Here is a 19,991-nt window from a genome sequence, read left to right as displayed (position 1 = left end):
GACAAATCAAAGCCTCCCAAAATAAGCAGTAAGGAATGAGGGGCTGGGCCAAAGGGAGGGAGAGGGATAGATGAATTAAGGGACAGAGATTGGGATGGAATGCACTCAAGAATTAATTGCGTATACTATAATAAAGTTAAGAAAAGTTAAGAGAAGGGGCTGGCTGAAGCGGGGTGAAAATATTGAAAAGGGTAACATTGATCAAGATGCATAGTATTCATAAACCTAAATGACACTTCCTTTGTACAACTATTTAAAAATAATAGCAAAAAAAGATAGGATTCCTATCTCAGAAGGCAGACCCTCTATTTCTAGCGTTTTCTCAGCAATTAAAATGGACTGACCTTTATTTAAGTGAATCAAAAATAAGGCAATTGCTATATTATCTGTTTTTGTCTTTGGTCTTCATCTTTTGTGTCTGTCTGAGCTCAGTACATAATCCCCCCACTCAACACCTGCAGCTGCACTTTCTCCTGGCCAGAAGAACAGGGGATACAATGTCATGGGATTAGTGACTAAGAAAGATGAATATGGGTTGCAAGGATTCAGGATACCTTATGTTTGCAGGCAGTGGACCCATCCAGCTGTGGCAGTTTCTTCTGGAATTACTCACTGATAAATCCTGTCAGTCTTTTATCAGCTGGACAGGAGATGGCTGGGAATTCAAGCTTTCCGACCCAGATGAGGTAAGAAAAGAGCAACATAAGAGCCCTGGGCTGTGGGAGGATAGGGATAAACCCTGGGAGGGATTTAAATGGGTCTGGATGACACTTCCTAGGACCAAAGTCTTCACTCTGTGACTTGCTCCTTGTGTGACTTTGAGCCAACTACTCAGCCTGACTGAGCCTTCATTTTATCATTGGAAAACAGCAAATATCTACACTGCCCATTTGTTTCCCAAGATTAACTGATAGTACACAAAATGAAGTGCCTGGCGCAAGATAGGCCCCTCAAAAATAATTGCCTTCTTTGGCTTAGCACTCATTCTAGCTCTGTAGCTCTGTGCATGTGGAAGGGGCCAGACAGTTCAAGAGACCTTGGAAGATTGATGTAATTTGTTCATTCATTCATCCTTTCATTACACAAATGCTTATTGAGTGGCTGATCTATGCCATACCCAATTCAGCTGATAAAAAACAATGAACAAGAGGGACAAGCTCTCTTTCTGGCAGACATGAGAAAATGTTTGTGCCCTGGGACAGAAGAGATGCTTCCTGTTGATGAAATGCAGGTGTGATTTCAGCTTAGCTCTTCCTCTCCACACTCTCCTGTTAGATTTCATGCTTTCAAAACAAGTGTACCCCATTAAACATATAGAGAAAGAGCCTGAGTGTGTGTTCTTCGCTGTTTTTCCTCCTAATCAAATACTTTTAAACCCCATTACATAAAGAGTTCAGCTTACTACATTTTCACCAACTTAGTTAAAATGGCCACTATCCCTTGAAAACTAGAATTCAGCAACATGAATGTATCAGTAGAAGTGGGCATTATATTTAGTGAAATAAACCAGGCCCAGAAAGACAATTGTCATGTGTTCTCACTTTCTATATGTGGGTCTCATGGAAGTAGAGTAGAAGAGTGGCGGGAAAAGGGTTGGAAAGAAGATAGACCATGAGCACAAGCGTTTAATTGGAGAGGAGGAATAACTTTCCATGTTGTTGTTGATTTCCAAATAAATAATATTTTCAACTACTAGAAAGGCTTTGGAATGGTCCCACAGAGAATAATACAAATATCTGTTGTGGCAGACAAGCCTGTGATCCTGATCTGATCATGCCACATTGTATATCCATGTACTGGCCAGTCACACTGGACCCTCTAAATAGCTACAGTTATTATGCATCAATTAAAAATTAAAATACTAGCCAGGTGCCAATGGCTCATGCTGGTAATCCTAGCTACTCAGGCATATGCTCGGGATGGCAGTTCAAAGCCAGCCCAGGCAGGAAAATCCGTGAGACTCTTAACTACCAGAAAACCAGAAGTGATGATGTGGCTCAAGTGGTAGAGTGCTAGCCTCAAGCAAAAAGAGCTCAGGGACAGCACCCAATCCCTTAGTTTGAGACCCATGACCAACAACCAAAAAATACATAAAATATTTTTAAAAGGAAAGAGTGACATTGATCAAGACACATTATATTCAAACTGATGTGTTGTACAATCCCTTTGTACAATTACTTAAAGATAATTAAAAAATTGGTCTCTGATCCTCCCATCTGAGTCTCGATGGGCCATGATGGGTATTTATACACATTGGAACACATGGTTTTGGAATACCTGTAGAGTTTTCCCCTCTCTCTCTCTCTCTTTTTAAATTTGATTTTCTTTCAGGTGGCTAGGAGATGGGGAAAGAGGAAAAACAAACCTAAGATGAATTATGAGAAACTGAGCCGTGGCCTACGCTACTATTATGACAAGAACATCATCCACAAGACAGCGGGTAAGCGCTACGTGTACCGCTTTGTGTGTGACCTGCAAAGCTTGCTGGGATACACCCCTGAGGAGCTCCACGCCATGCTGGATGTCAAGCCGGATGCTGATGAGTGATGGACAGGAAAGGGCAGAGCAACTATCTGAGACCTTTCGAAGAACAACCGCATTGGTCGGACTCTTTAATTTTTAATGGTTATTCTATTTTTTATTTTCCAGAACTCATTTTTTTAAAATGTTGTTTTGTTTTGTTTTGTTTTTTTACATTCAGGGGTGGGAGCTAAGGGAGCTGCAGCTGTAATCCATTGTGCAGTGGCTGGAAAGGGAAAGCCAGGACTGGTGGGGTGGGGTGGGCAAGGACTTGTAGGGTAGATTTTCAAAGTAGAGAGAGCGGTCTTCTTAGAAGCTTGAAGGATCTGACTTAAGGGAGGAAGAGATTAATGTGTCCAATCATTTTTTTTAAATCATCCATGAAAAAATATCCGTCTTCAATTGTGGACCCATTAGCAAGAAAAGTTGTCACATCAAGTCATGAGACATGATGATGATGATGATGATAACGATGAATTTGCTTTTGCTTTAAATCATGGAAGGGAAAAAAAGAAGGAAGGAGGGTGGGCTAAAGACAATTTAGGGGATGCACTTAAAACCAAGAATTTATATACTTCACTCTGCTTTTCAAAACAAAAGTGGATTTCTGGGGGGAGGGACCAAAATTGTTTTTGTGTTAAAATTTATTCTATTACATTTTGTGCCAGTATTTTTTTTCTTAAAAATCGTCTTAAGCTCTAAGGTGGTCTCAGTATTACAATATCGTGAAAGTTTGTTCTTATTTGCTGGCTGAGGACTCTGTTACAGTAGAAGGAAACTTTTTATATAGACCCCATTGGAAAAGCAAAGCTCTGTTGCTGAGGTCAGAGATTCATTCCCAAGTTCATGTGACTTAGATAAGAAGAAGATGGTCATGCTAAACTGAGTAGAGGGAGACAGTACATGCAAATCTCACTGATTATTTTATGTTTTAGAAATTGTCACACTCCCATAACTTACATTTCATTAGAAGATTCTCGGGGTTTGGACCTAATGCTCAGCTAAGACACATTAAGTCTTTGAAATGGAATGTATTTTGCAGCCCTGATTTTGAACTATAGTTGATATAGAAGCACTGTTGAAGTGGAGGAAAGGAAATTGAATGAGGAAGATTAACTTGGTTCTTGATTCATTCTCTACCTGTAACCTAGATGACTTGGAATAAAAGCTGTATGAATGGGCATTTTTCCTCAGGTTGTAAGAAGTCTTGAGTGCATGTTTGTTTTTGTTATTATTTTTCTCTCCCAAACTAATGCTGTATAATTCCTTCTTTGTGCCTACTTTTCCCCAGCGTCCCACATTTGTTGATCCATCCCCACTCTGATTATTCAGCAGAGCAAAATGTACAGCTTTCTTTCTGATATGTCAGCGAGAGTGTGCCTTCAGAGACAACGTGAATTGAAGACTTGCTGGGTTTTGAAGGCATGGAAATTCAGAGGGAATTTCAGTCAAATGCGAGGGGGCTGTCTTTGAGAAGGGTTAGGCAAGGTTTTCCTTTGAAGAACTAAAGCTAGTCAGGTAGTATATCAGATGAGAGACTTACATTTACAAAGGAAATAGTTCAGACTGTGGTGAGGCCTCATGCTTGGATCTGTTATCTTGGCAGAGGGTAAGTGAAGATTAACTGCAGAAGGGATGAATGATTGGAAGGCAGAGGACACAGGGCAAGCGCTTGAATGAAGGAAGTAAGGTGGCCCATAGGCTATGAATACATTTTTAGTTCCCCCAATGTTTGAAATACATAAATATAGTTAACTGAGGCAGTCATCTATTTGTTGGTTGTGTGTGTATGTGTGTTGAGTGGGGGGATCTGAGAAAGAGGTTTAGGGGTAAAACTTAACATCAAACCATTGAACTAGTAAGGAAACATACTTAATATGACTCGAATTCATCATATGTATACATATATGTATGTATATATACACATACATACATATATACACACACATAAAATCTCCAAGTTAAAACGAGAGTGGACTTCATGAAAGAGGAGAACAGTTAGACGAATGTCTCAGGGCCGGCCCTTTGTGAGACTTAGCTAAGAAACTGGAAGTACTAACTACCTTCTAGCAAAAGAGAACTTTTGCTAACTCCTAGACCCCCACGCAGATCCTGGCCTATCAGGAACATGGCACTGTATGCTGACCAATGGGAATGTCCACACAAACAGCAAAGGCAGAGTGGCCCAGCTGTGCAGGTGCCTTAATGAAGCTCTCAAAGTATTTGAGGAGCTGCTCAGGGAGTGTTAGGTGGCATCATTTGGACTACATTGTTTTCTCTTACAATTACGTGATCTTTGTTGGGCACTGGTCAAATGGGTGTGTGTGTGTGTGTGTGTGTGTGTGTGTGAGTGTGAGTGTGTGTGTCTGTTCAGACATGCAGAACCACAACTAAAATAATAACTGCATTTTCTAGTGAAGTCTTCTCCACATTTCAATAACAGGTAAGGGTAGAACCAAGGCTAGGTATTGTCTTCACAGGCATATAATCACTCTAAATCATCAGCTTTACCTATTCCATTTATATTGAAAAACTCCCCTTTGGTGATTCTGTCTAATACCTGCAACCTCAGTAAGCAGGTAAGATGTGAGAACAATGCCCCATCCACGCTCTCCTCAGCTCACTTGATTGCTAAGATACTCTTTCTCCCTAGATCCGCCATTTTCAGGATTTGTAGATAATGTGTTAGTGCAGACAGCTTTTTCTATCTGGCCACTTGTTTTCTTTTTTTTCCCCCCAAAGGCCAGAGACCACTCCAGGAAGAATAAGTGGGTGGTTTATACACTGGAAATGTAGCAGCATCATTGCATTTATGCTTTTTATTAAAAATAGAAAACAAAAAAATCACATATGCTAACTTCAGAGGCAGGATGGGCAATTCTGTTCAAGCTGGATGACACTGTTTCTTCCCCATCCCAGAGAAGTTTCAACTTGTGTGGGTTTGGGCTTTAGGGCTCAATAGTCACATGTTCCTTCTCCATGCAGGAGAGGGGTTGCCTTACAGAGAGCCCTGATGTGGTAGCTGTGGGGACTGGAGATAGCATTGAACGATCAGATGTGCCCTTCCTCACTTTGGAGATGAACACTCTGGGTCTTAGAGCATTAACCTGCCTAACTTTCATGGTGAGGAATATACCTTCTCTTCTGCCTTTCTGTGCATGCTGCTTTCTCTGTTGGGGTCTATATAAATCTGTTGAACTCTGAACATACATTCCAAAGAAGTTTCAAGGAACCATTAAGTATATGTATACATATACATATATGAAATAGCTATAGAAAAATGAAATGATCTCTATCAGGAATACTACTTCAGTTATTGAGCTTTTTATTAAGGATACTTTTTTTTAAGCTGAGAAGTATTCGGGTAAAAAAAAGATGTTATATTGTGTTTGACTATTTTCCAACTTGTATTTTCATATAATTTATATTTTTTAAAAGCTGAAAATTTAAAAGCAAGATTTAAGAAAAAGGAAAAGCAGGTGCTTTTTTTAAAAAAAATCAGAACTGAGGTAGCTTAGAGATGTAGCGATGTTAAGTGTCTTATGTGTTTTTTTTTAAACAAATGCAAAAAAATTTCTTATGGGGGAGTTTTTGTTTGTTTATTTTAGTAGCTGATGCTGGCACATCATTTTGCTGGAGAGTTTTTTATATACTGTAGCCTGATTTCATATTGTATTTTAAACTGTGTGAAAATTAAAAAGAAAAGAATTTCATTCATAATGATGTGGCTTTGGTTTGATTCTTTCCTGTCTGGAGGGCGTAATAAAAATAAGACCAACTAACCAATCAGAATGAAGTAAGACAAATTAGCCTATCAGAGACCAGCACAAGGGAAAAAAATGCAGCACAGTCTTCCTGACTTTGCCAGCTCAGGACCATTTCAGATAAAGATTTTCTGATACAAGGTGAACCCTAATAGGATTATAAGGAAGTCATCTAAGGTCCCAATTAGTACAAATAATATGTCATCCTTTGTGGAATGTCCTTGGCTTTGTCATACCTCACTTGTTCCTGTCTGAGAGCCACAAGAAGAAACATTTTTATGGGGGACATTTGACTTCAGCTAGAACCATTCGTAATGTTAATATAGAAAGTTTAGTGTCATGGATGCCCCGGACAGAGAACAGAACAATATTTTGTTTCTTCTTATAACTTTGCTCTGTGCTAATGTAAGCCTATCACCTCCATTCCTGTGGCTCCACATTTCACTGGGGCTGAAAATTAGGGAATGATAATATCTGTCAGAACCTCCTCAACCCAGGAACCCATGTCATAAATAAAACACATATTTATAAGTTCTCTGGAGAATGAATGCTCAGGAATGCATTTTGCACGGTGCCTTTTCCTCGTTGAAACTGTAGAAGGTGGATGTTTTTAATTAACACCAACATTTACAACATGAATCTCAACTCACAGCTGGAAAGAGAATTTTTGCTGATTTGTTCACAAAGAGAGTTCTGTTTTTTATTTTATTTTATTTTTGGTGGGGGGAGGAATCTCTTTCTTTGGGCCTAAAACTTGAGGTTTGCTGAGTACACGCTAAACAAGGATTGTGTGGTCTAGTGGTCAGGGAGCCCATTTGGCCAAGAAGGCTCTGGCCTTCATTGGTGAGTGGGAGAAATGGTTTTGGGTCCTCATATGATTTAGTCTTCAGCTGCAAACCTGAGCAAAACCACAACTCCTGAGCTAACCTGAGGCCACATCTGAGATCTTCTTCCTTTAAATCAACAGCTTACAGAGAGCACATTTCTGCCTCAGTCAACATTTTGGTCAGAGAGCTGTCCTTCAGTGTCAAGTTGGTATTGTCCTTTAGAATATCTGATTTCATGCTGACCAAGGTAAAAGATATAGGGTGTACTTGAATGAAATCGATTTAGGCCTGTGTCTCAAACTAGGAACTAGAGTTATAGTGGGATGTTCTCAACAAAATGGTCATTGGTAATCTCTTAATGATGTTTCTGAGAGCCTCAAATCCAAGCTGCAGCAGAGGGGTCAGGGGGAAAGATGATATCAACAATCGCAGGATTTAGGAGGATGGGGTAGTGTGAATGAGGAGACCCAGGGGAAAGGTAGGTGGGGACAGCTCACACACAAAAGACAGTGGTCAGAAATCTATAGATTTCAGACACTTTCTGAAGATGGTGGACAAAAAACATTGGCCAAGTCTACTTACTCCTCACTTTGATAGGTTTGGAACAAATTATAGACCCAAAGCTCTGATACCTCTTTCCCTGCCCCCTCCCCAAATTGAGCAACAACAGTGCTCTGTCTGTTTTCTGTTACTGTCACAAAATAATCAAAAGTTAGATCCTAAGTTCATAGTTTTAGAGGCCAAAGTCTAAGATGAGTAACCTTTTCTGCAGACGTGGGCCGGGAGGGCTAACTCATAATGGCTATGCTAGCCTGGTGGTGCATGTGGGAAAGAGAAAGCTCACATAGTGAGACTGAAAGTCAGAAGAGTGCAGGAGTGGGGGATGTCCCCTTTAAAACAAGTTTCATGAGAAGGAATGCATTTTTTTTCAAGGCCAGCTTTAATTCCTTTCCAGGTAGGTAGTACCCCGATGACTTAACACCCTCTCCTTAGGTCTTGCCTCTTAAAGGTTCTATGTGTCAACACATAGAACCAAGCATGTAAACTTTTGGAGAACACACACACACACACACACACACACACACACACACACACACACACACACACACGATAATCCTACACAACAAGGACTTTCTAAGAGAGTGAAGTGCAGAAGGAAGAGATAGTAACTTGTGCTTTGGGCAAGAGGAGGGAGAGAATATAAACAAGGTAACACACAAAAACATTCCATGACAATTGCTTCATTTGGCCTTCATAGTGTTGGATCTACTCGCACAGCCTGCATGAATAATGTCCCACAGTAGCGAAGTGGGGTGGTCTTTGAATTTGGACCCTCAGTCTTCCATGGGTGCTGAATAAGCTGTCTTTCACACATGAACTTATATCTGTCATTTTATTTCTGGTACGCAAGCACCACACTCATTATTATCCCTGCCCAATCCTTATAGAATTTGAGTTTGTGACCTTCTCCATAGCTGTCTGTCCACAGACCCTATTTTCTTGGCATGAATTCTAGAATCACCAGTGGAAGGGAGTACAAGAGGTCATCAAGGTCATCAGAGAGCCATCTGATTTCGAAGCCCTTGTTCTTTCCATTACTCCATGTTGCTGCCATACAACTTGAATGATCTTCTTTGACGAAGCTGGGTGACAGCTCCCCCCATGAGGGAGAGGCAGCTCTGGTTACTTCAAGTTATATTTCAGCCACTAACATTGGTTGAAAACAGAACCTTCCTTCAGCAAGGATGCCATTTTTGCCTTCAAAATCCTTGCTGGCTGCTTCTTTTCTCTCAGTGGCTGGTAAAGGTGGTTTATGATATGGTTCCAGTTGCTCCGTGTGGTAGTTTGCTCCTTTGTGGAACCCACTCTATACTGAATATCCTTGCCTAAGAGCAAGAAATAAAAGAAGAAAGAACACTTTCCATGTACTTTTTACAATGAACCAGACCTTTAAGGAGTCTGATTACAGTAGAAGTTGATCAATTGGTACAAATTTTGCAAGGTTTGAAGTTCGGGGGTGGGGATTGATTAATTGAGAATCCAGAATACCCAACTAGGACATAGAATGGATCTGGGTTTTCTGCCCTTGGGTCAGTGCCATTTCCTGGTTTACTCAGCATCCCAGACCCTTTCAGGGTTTCCATTTTCCTGACAAATACATCCATCCTGGGAAAGCAAGTTTCATTCACGTGCCTGGAGTATATCAGTGTGTTGATATCCAAAGCAGTGATAGCAGACGAGCATCTGCCCATAGCAACACTAAGAAATCAACAAATAACCAGGCCTGTGACAAGTTACACAATTCCCCAAAGCTTGTGTGAGTTTATGGTCCTTTCTCTAATCTCTCCTCCCTGACATTCAGGCTCTTTTGTGCTTTCAGTCACAGCTTGTGTACAGAGCTTTGATGTCAGCTCAGCTCTGGTCACTCCCTGTGATACGACAAAGAGAAACAAGGGAGTTTTCAGCAGCCTCTTGTGGGGATTATTAGGTCAAGAGATAACTGCCATCTTTTGTCTGTCCAGGTCTCGACTATCATCCTAACCCACTGGTTCTGAGCAGCAGAAGATTCATTTGAACCTTTTAAAAGACAAACCTGATATTTCACCTCTGGCCATTCTTGTACCCTGTTGACTTCATTCCCTGAGGTGTGCCTAATGGTGCAGAGAGGTTTAATGAAGTGACTATAGTTTTTGTATGAACATTGCCTTGGTATGAGAATGCTTTTTGAGGCTAGAACCTTCCAAAAGATGGAACCAAGAGCTTAGAAATAGTTTTGGGAATCATGTCATGCTCGTAAAGATGGTTGCTATTCCTCCAGATCTTAAGGAGAGGCAAATTCAAAACTTGCATTGGTGATTGCTTTAGGGATCTTTTTTTTTCTCTGCCAATCTGGTACTCAACTAGTTTTGTTCCAGTTGTTGTAACTTCTGTCAGCATAAGGCAGTTTACAAATACAGTGCAACTAATATACACTAATTTGAGATGCTTATACATAGTGGGGAATTCTGTAGCTGGTAGAGACAATGACCAATGTGACTAGTGTTTTGAGGTAATGGATATTTTATGCAAGTGTCTGTTTCTCATGCCCATTTTCCTCCAGGTTATACCCTTAGGCCCAACATGTTTCAAGTAATTTCTTTACTGACTGATTGTAGAACACTGAGGTGGGGTGGGGGGAGTATTGTGTCACCTGCCTGGTGATGGCACCTGTTATCAGTTAGCTGATTAAAAATCCCACATCAGAACCCTAACCATGAATCCCCACCAGGCTTCACTCTACTATTGTAAGTAACAACCCCACACCTGAAGTCCACCCAATTAAAACCAAGGGGAAGGTTATATCCTGGTATTTATGGGTCAGTCAGTCCTACTGCTCACCCATTGTTCTGGTGTGGATATTCCTAGCAGTTTCTTTCTCTTCTATAATATTTTCCACGGGCTCCCAGGTAAGCCCAACAATAGCCTAGAGGATAATGGTAGAACAGCAAATGCCAGTTGCTTGAAAGTCCACATTTTATAGAGTCAAAAGGGTTCTCTTTTTTTGTCAGTTGTGGGGCTTGAAATCAGGTCCTGATCACTGTTCCTGAGCAATTTTGCTCAAGGATACTGCTCTGCCACTTTGAACCACAACTCCACTTCCAGTTTTCTGGTGGTTATTTGGAGATAAGGTGGTTACTTGGACTTCGCTGCCCTGGTTGGCAGCATCTCAGCTTCCTGAGTAGCTAAGATTACAGGTGTGAGCCACCAGAACCCAGCTCAGAAGGGTACTTAAATATGATCCAATACAGTAACTTTAATTAAGCATCCATGAACCAGAAGTTTGGAGAAGTCAAAGACTTGCTTCATATTACCACAGAACAAATTAAACAGCAGACCCATCTCTCCCGTGAGCCCTCACCAATACCCCATTGCTATAATAGATCGAGTCTCACTTAACTTGCTGATAATGCATTCTTCCTTAAGCTGACACCTAGATGGTGTAGTGTTGACTTTATGTTAGCTTGGCTAGGCATATCAGCCTGGTAAATGCTGAGGTTTAGCTTGGATGATGGAAGGCATTATCTCTTAGTTTGCAGAAACACAAAATCCAAGGTGTTTGAGATTCTGTTCATGAGACTACAGGGTGTTACAGGTAAAACATACCCAGCACAATGTTATCAGCAAATGACTTCATCACATAAGCGGCATTCACTGAGCATCTGCTATGTAGTGGGCACTGGGTTGAGCTCTTCCTTGGGAAATCCCATAGACAACAAATGTTCCTTCCCTTTCAGTGAGGTAAAGATGAAAGACAAGTGAATAGAGAGTTCCTATCCAGCGAGCTAACGCTATGACTTGGTGTTAGGAGAAAAATTCAACCTGAATGTAAGTGTAACCCTAATAGTGAGGAGCAGCCAGCTAGGTGGACAGAAGAAAAAATTGTTTCAGGTAGAGAGAAAACATATCACAATGTAGAGAAGAGATACTATATGGACCAAGACAGAAGTTTCTTGAAAGTAGGGCACAGGCTGCAAGAACAGAAATGAAAGTCAGGAGAGGTGGGTACAATATGTGATGCATGGCCTCTCGGCCAGTGTGTGAAGAGTAGGGCAGTGTCCTGGGGATTTTCCTGCAGGCTGAGTCCCATGTGCGGCACTACTATAATCCTGCTGACTCGAGAGAGAGGACTGAGAAGACCGGATGGTGGAAGAAGACCAGCTAGAAAACTGGCAGAAGTTGTACTGGGACATCAGAAGGCTACTCAGGTGGAAGAATCACAGCCATGGACAGTAGGTTTATGTGGATATTTTAGGCCCTGTATTAAGGATCCCAACTGAATGGTATACAAAGTTGACTATGGTAATCCAAGTCTTTGGCTACAATGTCATTAAAAGTATGGGTTTTAGATGTGGAAAGAACCTTCGAGATAAAGCCCAATCCTTTTGTTGTAGAGATGAAGGGTCTCTAAGAAGAGAGTATAAGTGACATTATCAAGTGGTGACAGGTCAAAGTAGGACTTCTGTCTACTTTTCAAGGCCAATTCTGTGCATCTATTGAAGGCCAGTGACTTGTCCCTCTAAACAAAGCCATGTTACACTGTGTCTCTTTCCTCTCTCCCTTTCTTCTTTTCTTTGTTCTTCCCTTCTTCCTTCCTCTCTTTCCTTGGGACAACCAGAACTACCTAGCTTACAAATGGAAATGGCAGGCCTCCCTGCTCGACTGGCTCAGCTGTCTCTTCTCATCAGGGGGCAAATCTCTCCCCAGGGCCCCTGGCACCTGCCTCAACCCCAAGCTGTAACTGGAAAAAGAAGAGGGGTTCATTCCTCTGCTCCAGCTGCTGCTGCTCCTCCCTCCCCCAGAGCAGGCAAGCTCCAGTTGCTTATGAACCCTCAGCATATACCCAGAATCCAATTCGAAGCATAGGCATAGGCTCCTGTCTCTTTGACCTGTCTTGTCATTTCTTCCATCCTCAGCATAGTATTTCTTACAGTTATTGGACAGATAGCCTCATTATATTATTGTATCATTCTATTCCTTGATGATTCTTCCTCTGTCCTTTTTGATCATTCCATTTATTTGCCATCTTATTTTATCCCTTTGGGTCTCACTTCTTGCATTCCTAGAGAGGAAATTTGACAAGCCAAAGAAAAGAGGCAGTTGTATTTAGGAGTATGGATTCCGAAGTTAGCCTGCTTGGTTTCATTTATTTTTATTTTATGTTTTGGTGTCCTAGTACTGGAGCTTGACCTCACGGCCTCTTGGTTCTCTCTTGGCTTTTTCACACAAGGCTGATGCTCTGCCATTCTACTTCCAGCTTTCTGGTGGTTAATTGAAGATAAGAATCTCACAGACTTTTCTGCTTAGGCTGGTTTCAAACTGCAATCCTCAGATCTCAGCCGTCTGAGTAGCTAGGATTAAAAGTGTGGGCTGCTGGAACCCCACTGGCTGTCTGGTTTTAAATTCTGCCTTTTTGTTATCTGTGTGACCTCAGTCCAGTCACTTTCTTTGTGCCCCAAGAAATGTGATTAATAGTACCAACCTATCAGGATTGACATGGTGATTGCCGATTCATCGATGTTAGCATTGGACAGCCATGAATGCTATATAAGTAGGCACTGTATGAGTGTATGTGAAGAAGCTTGAGTCTTTTTCTCTCCTCTTTGAGAGCCATGTTTTCTCTATACTTGTCAAATAAGGACAACATCTCAGCATTCAGGGTGAGGTCTCTGAAGGGTTTGCCTGCAGAGAAAGCCATGTGTATTCACAGCCTTGGGCAGGGCTGTGGGTGCCCAGGCCCTCTGCCTGCCAGTGCAGCCACAGGTGGGCAGAGTGCTGGCTCCCAGGGTGGAGAAGGGACGGCTGCCCCTGCCAGCTGCAGGGCTCAGCATTTTCCACTACTCTCACTGTGTGTTTTCCTCTCTGGGCTCCTCCTGCTGAGCCAGGACTTCTGAATGATGGCCAACAGCAACCATGGGCCTGCCCAAAGTCCTCATCCACCATGGGGCTCCCAGCCCTCCTCCGTGCTTCCCTCTCCCAATGGCAGGCAGAGGGAAGTGGAGGCTGGCCCCGACACCAGGCTCACACACAAAGTGCCATTGTACGGGCCTGGTCTGTGGGAGACAAATGAAAGTGATTTCAAAATCAACGGCCAGTTATTTTTATCCGTGGAAGAGCTGAAATGCCTTTATTTTCCATCTTGGAAAACAAGTCGTAAGGAAGCATTGTGCTACAGAGAGTGTTTTTGTTTATTCTGGTATTCAAGAATTTAGGAGGGACTTTTCTGAAAAGACTTCAACACAGAAAGGGTGAGATCCAGAGAACCAGGCAGCCTCTATACCCAAGGCCTCCCACACAGACGCACAGAGTGGTGATGGCTCAGAGCCGGCCAGCTCTGGCTGCTTTGGTTCTCAGCCTCAGGGTCCCATCCTGTCCACTCACTGTGGTCCTCCGGAGAGGGCGCATTCCTATCCTCGACATCTCAGATCTTCACGGGTCTGCTTTTCTCATCCCTTCCCTGTCAGCGTGGGGTCCCTTTCAAGAATGTCCTGGTTGTGATCTCAATGGGCAGGGAGTGTCTCTGAAAAGGGAAGAGCTCATTCCAACTATCAGACAATGAAGCCTGGAATCAGGGGTGGAAACCAATAGAACTCCCATTCATAGTCCTATTTAATGAAAAATAGGAAGGCCACACTCATTTATTCATACTGAATACATATATCAATGATGTCATTGTAACAAGAAACTCTTCTAAGATGGACAAGTAGCTTAACTGATTGCTGCAATGAAACTACGGATTGTAAGACAGTAAATCCAAGCCAGGCTCAGGAGGACAAGGGAAAATCCCCATTATCTTTGCTACTTCTGTAACAAATGATTAGTCAGCCACATATTGAAATCAAATCAACAACAATTTAATTGGATTTGACAAGATCCAGCCTAAACATTTTCCAAATTATCAAGACTATGCTAAATGTAGGTTTACATTCATTGTCATTAGTAATGATTAGTACTCTAGGGTATTATGTTGTTCATGCTAGCTAGCTGACCTTGGCTGGTGTGTATAATTTCTGAATAAATATGCATGTATTTTAAAGGTATCCAGTGATTGCTGTGATGGTAACTCTTGATTGAGTTGTAAAGTGCCTTGATAAGTAACACTCATCTCTGGATGTTTCTGGGAGGGAATTTTTTCAGGGGAAATTAAGTAATGAGGGATGTAAGAGGCATCATCCCATAGGAATTAAAGGAAAGAAAGGAAAAGGCCCAGGACACAGGAATTCTCTCTGTGTGTCTCTCTTTCTCTCCCCCCCCCTTCCTACCTACTATGATGTGAGCTGCTCTACCCACCATGCCCACCCCATCATGGTGGCCCATGAGACAAAATAAGTCCTTGCTCCCTTCAGTTGTTTTACCCACATATTTTGTCACAATGATGAAAACCTGTAAAAAAAAATGGACACAGAGGGCATTTTCTACTTGTGGTAGAAAAAGCTCAACGTTTGCAATCAGTACAAATTATTTTAAATTGATTTTCCCACTTGAATAGCATTTTCATCCTCTATTTACGATGTGGTATGAGAAGACATTTAAAGCCTCCTTTTCCTCAAAATTACAAGAGTGGCAACATAGCTCAAAGGTCTGTTTTGAGGATGAATGGGACTGACATACAATAAATACTCAAGAAGTATTTTCCCCTTCCTGTTTTCACTTGTCTACTGCTGGGTAAAGACCTGCACCATACATTATGATATCCTACTACCAACCCAAGGAGAATATTTCCTTAGGACAAGAAGATAAGTTTGTGCTTTTCAATAGAGGATGGATGGGAGAACCACACTTGGGTAGGTTTTCCTGGTAGTTGCTAACTAGTTTGGAATAAATGGTTATGTGCTGGTGTTAGTCTATATCCAAGAAGACAACTTTATTCCCTCTCTCCCTCCTTCCCAACTTCTTTTCCTTTTTTCCCCTTCCATTATTTTCTTCTTTAGATGATATCATACATGAGTACCATAAAATTGGCAATAGTTATCTTCTCCATGGTGCATGCAGCTTAGCCAAAAATCTCAGAAGTAAATTAACTCTGGAAAGAAACTGGGAGTCCCTCAAGGTCAGTCCCTTATACTGACCTTTGCACAGCAATCTCTTACTTAAGGCTTCATGCATATGGTTGTATCTCATACATATACTTAAAAACCTTGTACATGAGCAGATCCTTTCCAATAGTCTTGCATGAATTCTACCATATCCCCCAAACCCCAGAAAACTGAAATCTTTAACTATGTGCATGCTTTTGAGTCATCTAGCTCAGGTCTGTACTTTCTCTATGAAACTCCTTGCTGGGCCATTTTACTATGTTGGAGACAGTAAGAATCTGGTATCTTCACCTGTAAGACCATCCCTAATAACAATCATACCCATCAGCCTTCTATTCCAAACAGATTCAGGCTCAAATCTTACTCTATTATTTCCTCGTAGATGGCCCTGGAGGAACTTGTGAGTCAGAGACTCTATTCAAGTTATTCAATTGATGAATATTTCATTCATAGTCCTACCCTGGGAGAGAGAAAGGACAGAAGGAAAAGCAACGAAGGCCATTAGAGCACTCAGGGAGTGTTGTGGATGTTGAAGACTCTTCATAAAGAATCAGCCCCCCAAAAGCTGGCATGAGATACTATGGTTGGAAGATCCGACCTGAGTACAATTCAGGGAAGCTGTTCTGGCCCATTGCACCCTGGGTGATGTCACTACTGAATCCTTTGCAATCCAGACAGGTGACAAACCTGTGAGTCAGGCTGGCCTGGACTGAAGGAGGTGATACTGGAAAGATGCCCTTTCTGTTCCTGTAACCTGACAGCCTTGACCCTTTGTTTCTGTGGTGTTACTCTGTCTGGAGACAAAGTGCCCCTTGTTTTTACAACCTGCCTCTCGAGTATTAGGATGAATCATATTCTCCCCCTCTCACACCCCCTGCCACGTGGTTTCCTAGATCATTTGGACTTTATCTTGAGCCATCAACTTCTTTCCTTGTCTCAAGTCAGACTTCCTCCAGTGTCAGGTTACCTATACTTGATTCGTGATGCCGACATTTGACCATTCACTTTGTCCTTTTTAAGAGGAAGCTTCCAAAGGCCAGTCTCTCGGTTCCCATGTCTATACAGTGATGTACTCCCAGGGTCCTTCCATCTGTTCTAGCATTCTTTACTCTCTGAATTAAAACAAATTTACCCCTGAAGGCTTAATTCTCCCTTTTAGGATTAAGGACTTGGGAAGCAGGAAGAGGGAGGTGGCAGTTGGGTACCTGTGAGCACACACACACACACACACACACACACACACACACACACACACACACACACACACACACACACACACACACACACACAAAACCACCTGCCTGAAACAACACTTCCTCTTTTGCAAATGGGATCCTACTTACTTTAAGGATTTGCCATATTGTTCAAATGAGCTGATGTAATAAAATGACTTTTAAAGCAATGGAGACCTAGCCCCATAGACAAAGATTCAGATAACAGTTGTCAATCTGCATCTTTGTCCCCCAAAGGCCCATATGGTAAGCCTGGATCCCTAGAGTGGCACTACTAAGAAGTAGAACCTTTAAGACATAGGGTTTTGTTGTTGTTGTGAAGGTGATGAACGGAGGGATTACAGTTACATAAGTTATGTAAGGGGTTACAGTTACACAAGTAAGGTAATGAGTAGCACATTTCTTTTTGAACAGTGTTACTCCCTCTATCATTTTCTCCACTTCTCTTCCTCCCCTCCCACGAATCCCCTGCCCCGCAAGTTATCCCCTGCCCCACTCTGTTGGAATTGAACCTATCGAACAGAGTATCTAGTGAGTACCACTGTTGCATTGGTTCACCCTTTGTCCCACTGTTTCTGTGATTCCCCTTCCCTTCTGCAAATCAGCTAAACTTACATACATGACAAAGGGTACAGAAATCAAAAACAGTGACAACAGGGCATAAACCAAAGAAAAAAGAAAGAAAAAAGAAATAACTGCAAACAGTACATTATAAAACCACTCGTTTCCCTTTCCTGGAGTTCATTTTGATAAGATTCATTTTATATGGTCATATGCTAGCTATTGAGCTATTGTGATCCTCTGCTAAGAATATACTAAACATATTCTAGTTACTACAAATGAGGGAAACCATGTAGCCTGTGTTTCTTTGGGTCTGGCTTTGCTTTGCTTTGCTTAATATGATTTTTTCCCAAGTCTTTCCATTTCCTTATGAATGGGACGGTGCCATTCTTTCTGATGGAAGCATACAATTCTACTGTGTATATATACACCACATTGTCTTGATCTTACTTGGTTCCATATCTTAACCATAAAGACATAGGTACCTGTGGGAGGTCTTTAGGTCCTTCAGGTATGCTTCCAACTTCCAAAGTAGATTGTGGGATATTGGTGGTTCCCTCCTCCCCTGCCCTGCACATACTTGTATTTGAACTTAGGGCCATGTACTACCAATTTAAATCATGCCCCCTGTCTTTTGCTTATAGATATTTTTTGGAGAGAGTCTTGGGTTTTTTATTTGTTTGTTTGTTTTTTTGTTGGTCATGGGGCCTGAACTCTGGGCTTGGGTGCTGTCCCTGAGCTCTTCAAGCACAAGGTCAGCACTCTACCACTTGAGCCACAGCACCACTTCTGGCTTTTTCTGCTTATGTGGTGCTGAGGAATCGAACCCAGGGCCTCATGCATGCAAGGCAAGCACTCTACCGCTGAGCCATCTTCCCAGCCTGAGACTTGTGTTTTTGCTTGGAGCCAGCATCTGACCTCGATTCTTCAGTTTTTGCCTTCCAAATAGCTGAATGACAAGTGCCTTGACACCAGCTTTTTGCCTAGGCTAAACTCTAATGATCATCTTTCCCATCTCAATCTTCACCTCCTGAGTAGCTGGGATTACAGGTATATACCACTATACCAGAACCTTCTTTTCTCTTTTGCCTCCCACCCATGATGTGATTAGCTTTAAATGACCTTGAATTGACAACCTTCTTATTAAGGACTAAAACTAAATGGGTACATCAGATCATAGAGTGGAATGTGGAATACTGTGAGGCAAAATAAGCCCTTTTCTATTTATAAGTTAATGAACTTGGGTATTTGTTAGAGTGATGGAAATTTAGCATGAAAACTGAAAGATACTGAGAAGATAACTTAAAAATTCATGGATAGTTATTGTCATTAAAATTTTGGCATAAATCATTTTTATCATATATACATATGCATCTATATTAGATCATAATCATAAATTTTTATTAAGGTAAAACTTATGTCCGATAACATGCACAGATTTTTGTCCAATGGGATGAGTGTTGATAAATATATTTCATAAAGAACATTCCAGAAAGACCTTGTATCTATATCTTGACAATCAATCACTGTTCTGATTTCTGTTCCCAAAGGTTAGTTTTGCCTATTTGTAAGTAATTTATGGAGCATTGGGTAGAGTACTGGAAGCTTTTACATCTGTAGTGGAGTAAAATTAGCCTTCAACTAAATGCTGTTCTCTTCCTGCCCTATTAGCTAGGAGACAAGACTCAAAAGGGTCAAGCTGTTTCCAAGGAACTTAGCTCAGAAATATTTTTAGGCATGCAAAAATATCCAGAAAGTCCATATTGTCTGACATCCAATCAGAAACTACTAAGCATCTAAAGAAGCAGGAAAATATGACCCATCGTGGAGAAAATTTCAAAGAAATTTTTACCATTTCAAAGAAATGGTAGAATTTGTACATAAAAGACATTAGCAAAAAGGAATAATGTCACATATTCAAGAAGCTAGAGACTGACTTTGTCAGTCAGAGATACAGAACACAGAGAACTGAAAGCCCTGGGTGGGATTGGTGGGGACTGATGACAGATCCAACACTGCAGAAGATAGGAACTCCTCAACTCGAAGGTACAGTTCTTGAATATATCCAGGGTGAAGCTTACATGAAATAAAGATGGAGGAAAAAAATGTGTAGTACGTTAGTGCTTTGGGGTAAGTTTAGTGGATGAATATGCTTGTTGTTGGAGTCTCCAGGGTGGTGAGAAGTATAACAGAAAAAAATAGTTAAGGAATTATTAATGGCTGGACCTATTCCAAATTTGATTAAAGCCATAAACTCACAGATCCAGAAGCCCAAAGAATGTTAAGCACAAGAAACATCAAATGGTTATATGGAGCCACATTCTAATCAAATTGCTTAAAGCTAGTGATAACAATTCTTAAAGCAACCAGAAGTGAGCTGGGCATGGTGGTACCTATCAGCAATCCTAGCAACTCTAGAAGTAGAGGCAAGGAGATTTAGAGTTAGAGGTTAGTCAGGGCAAATGCAGTGATGAGATCTTGCCTCAAAAACAGAAATCTAAAAGTAAAACAGGG

General features: G+C 41.5%; 1 protein-coding gene across 4 annotated transcripts in view; it reads left to right on the top strand.

Annotated features, from left to right (window-relative positions):
• The window catches only part of Ets1 (ETS proto-oncogene 1, transcription factor), a 147,326-nt gene extending 141,086 nt beyond the window's left edge, over positions 1 to 6,240 (top strand). For all 4 annotated transcript variants that reach the window (XM_070038313.1, XM_070038311.1, XM_070038314.1 and 1 more), the window contains 2 exons: positions 568 to 686; positions 2,332 to 6,240. In XM_070038313.1, the coding sequence (XP_069894414.1) occupies positions 568 to 686; positions 2,332 to 2,547 (335 nt within the window). In that variant the 3' untranslated portion in view covers positions 2,548 to 6,240. The remainder of the gene's footprint in view (positions 1 to 567; positions 687 to 2,331) is intronic.
• The last annotated feature ends 13,751 nt before the right edge of the window (positions 6,241 to 19,991 follow it).

Source organism: Dipodomys merriami, unplaced genomic scaffold (assembly GCF_024711535.1).
Source record: "Dipodomys merriami isolate MVZ:Mamm:240054 unplaced genomic scaffold, mDipMer1.0.p SCAF_29, whole genome shotgun sequence".
In the NCBI taxonomy this organism is placed as follows: domain Eukaryota; kingdom Metazoa; phylum Chordata; class Mammalia; order Rodentia; family Heteromyidae; genus Dipodomys; species Dipodomys merriami.
The sequence above is the reverse complement of the archived record's forward strand: the minus strand, read 5'-3'. Positions and strand labels throughout refer to the sequence as shown.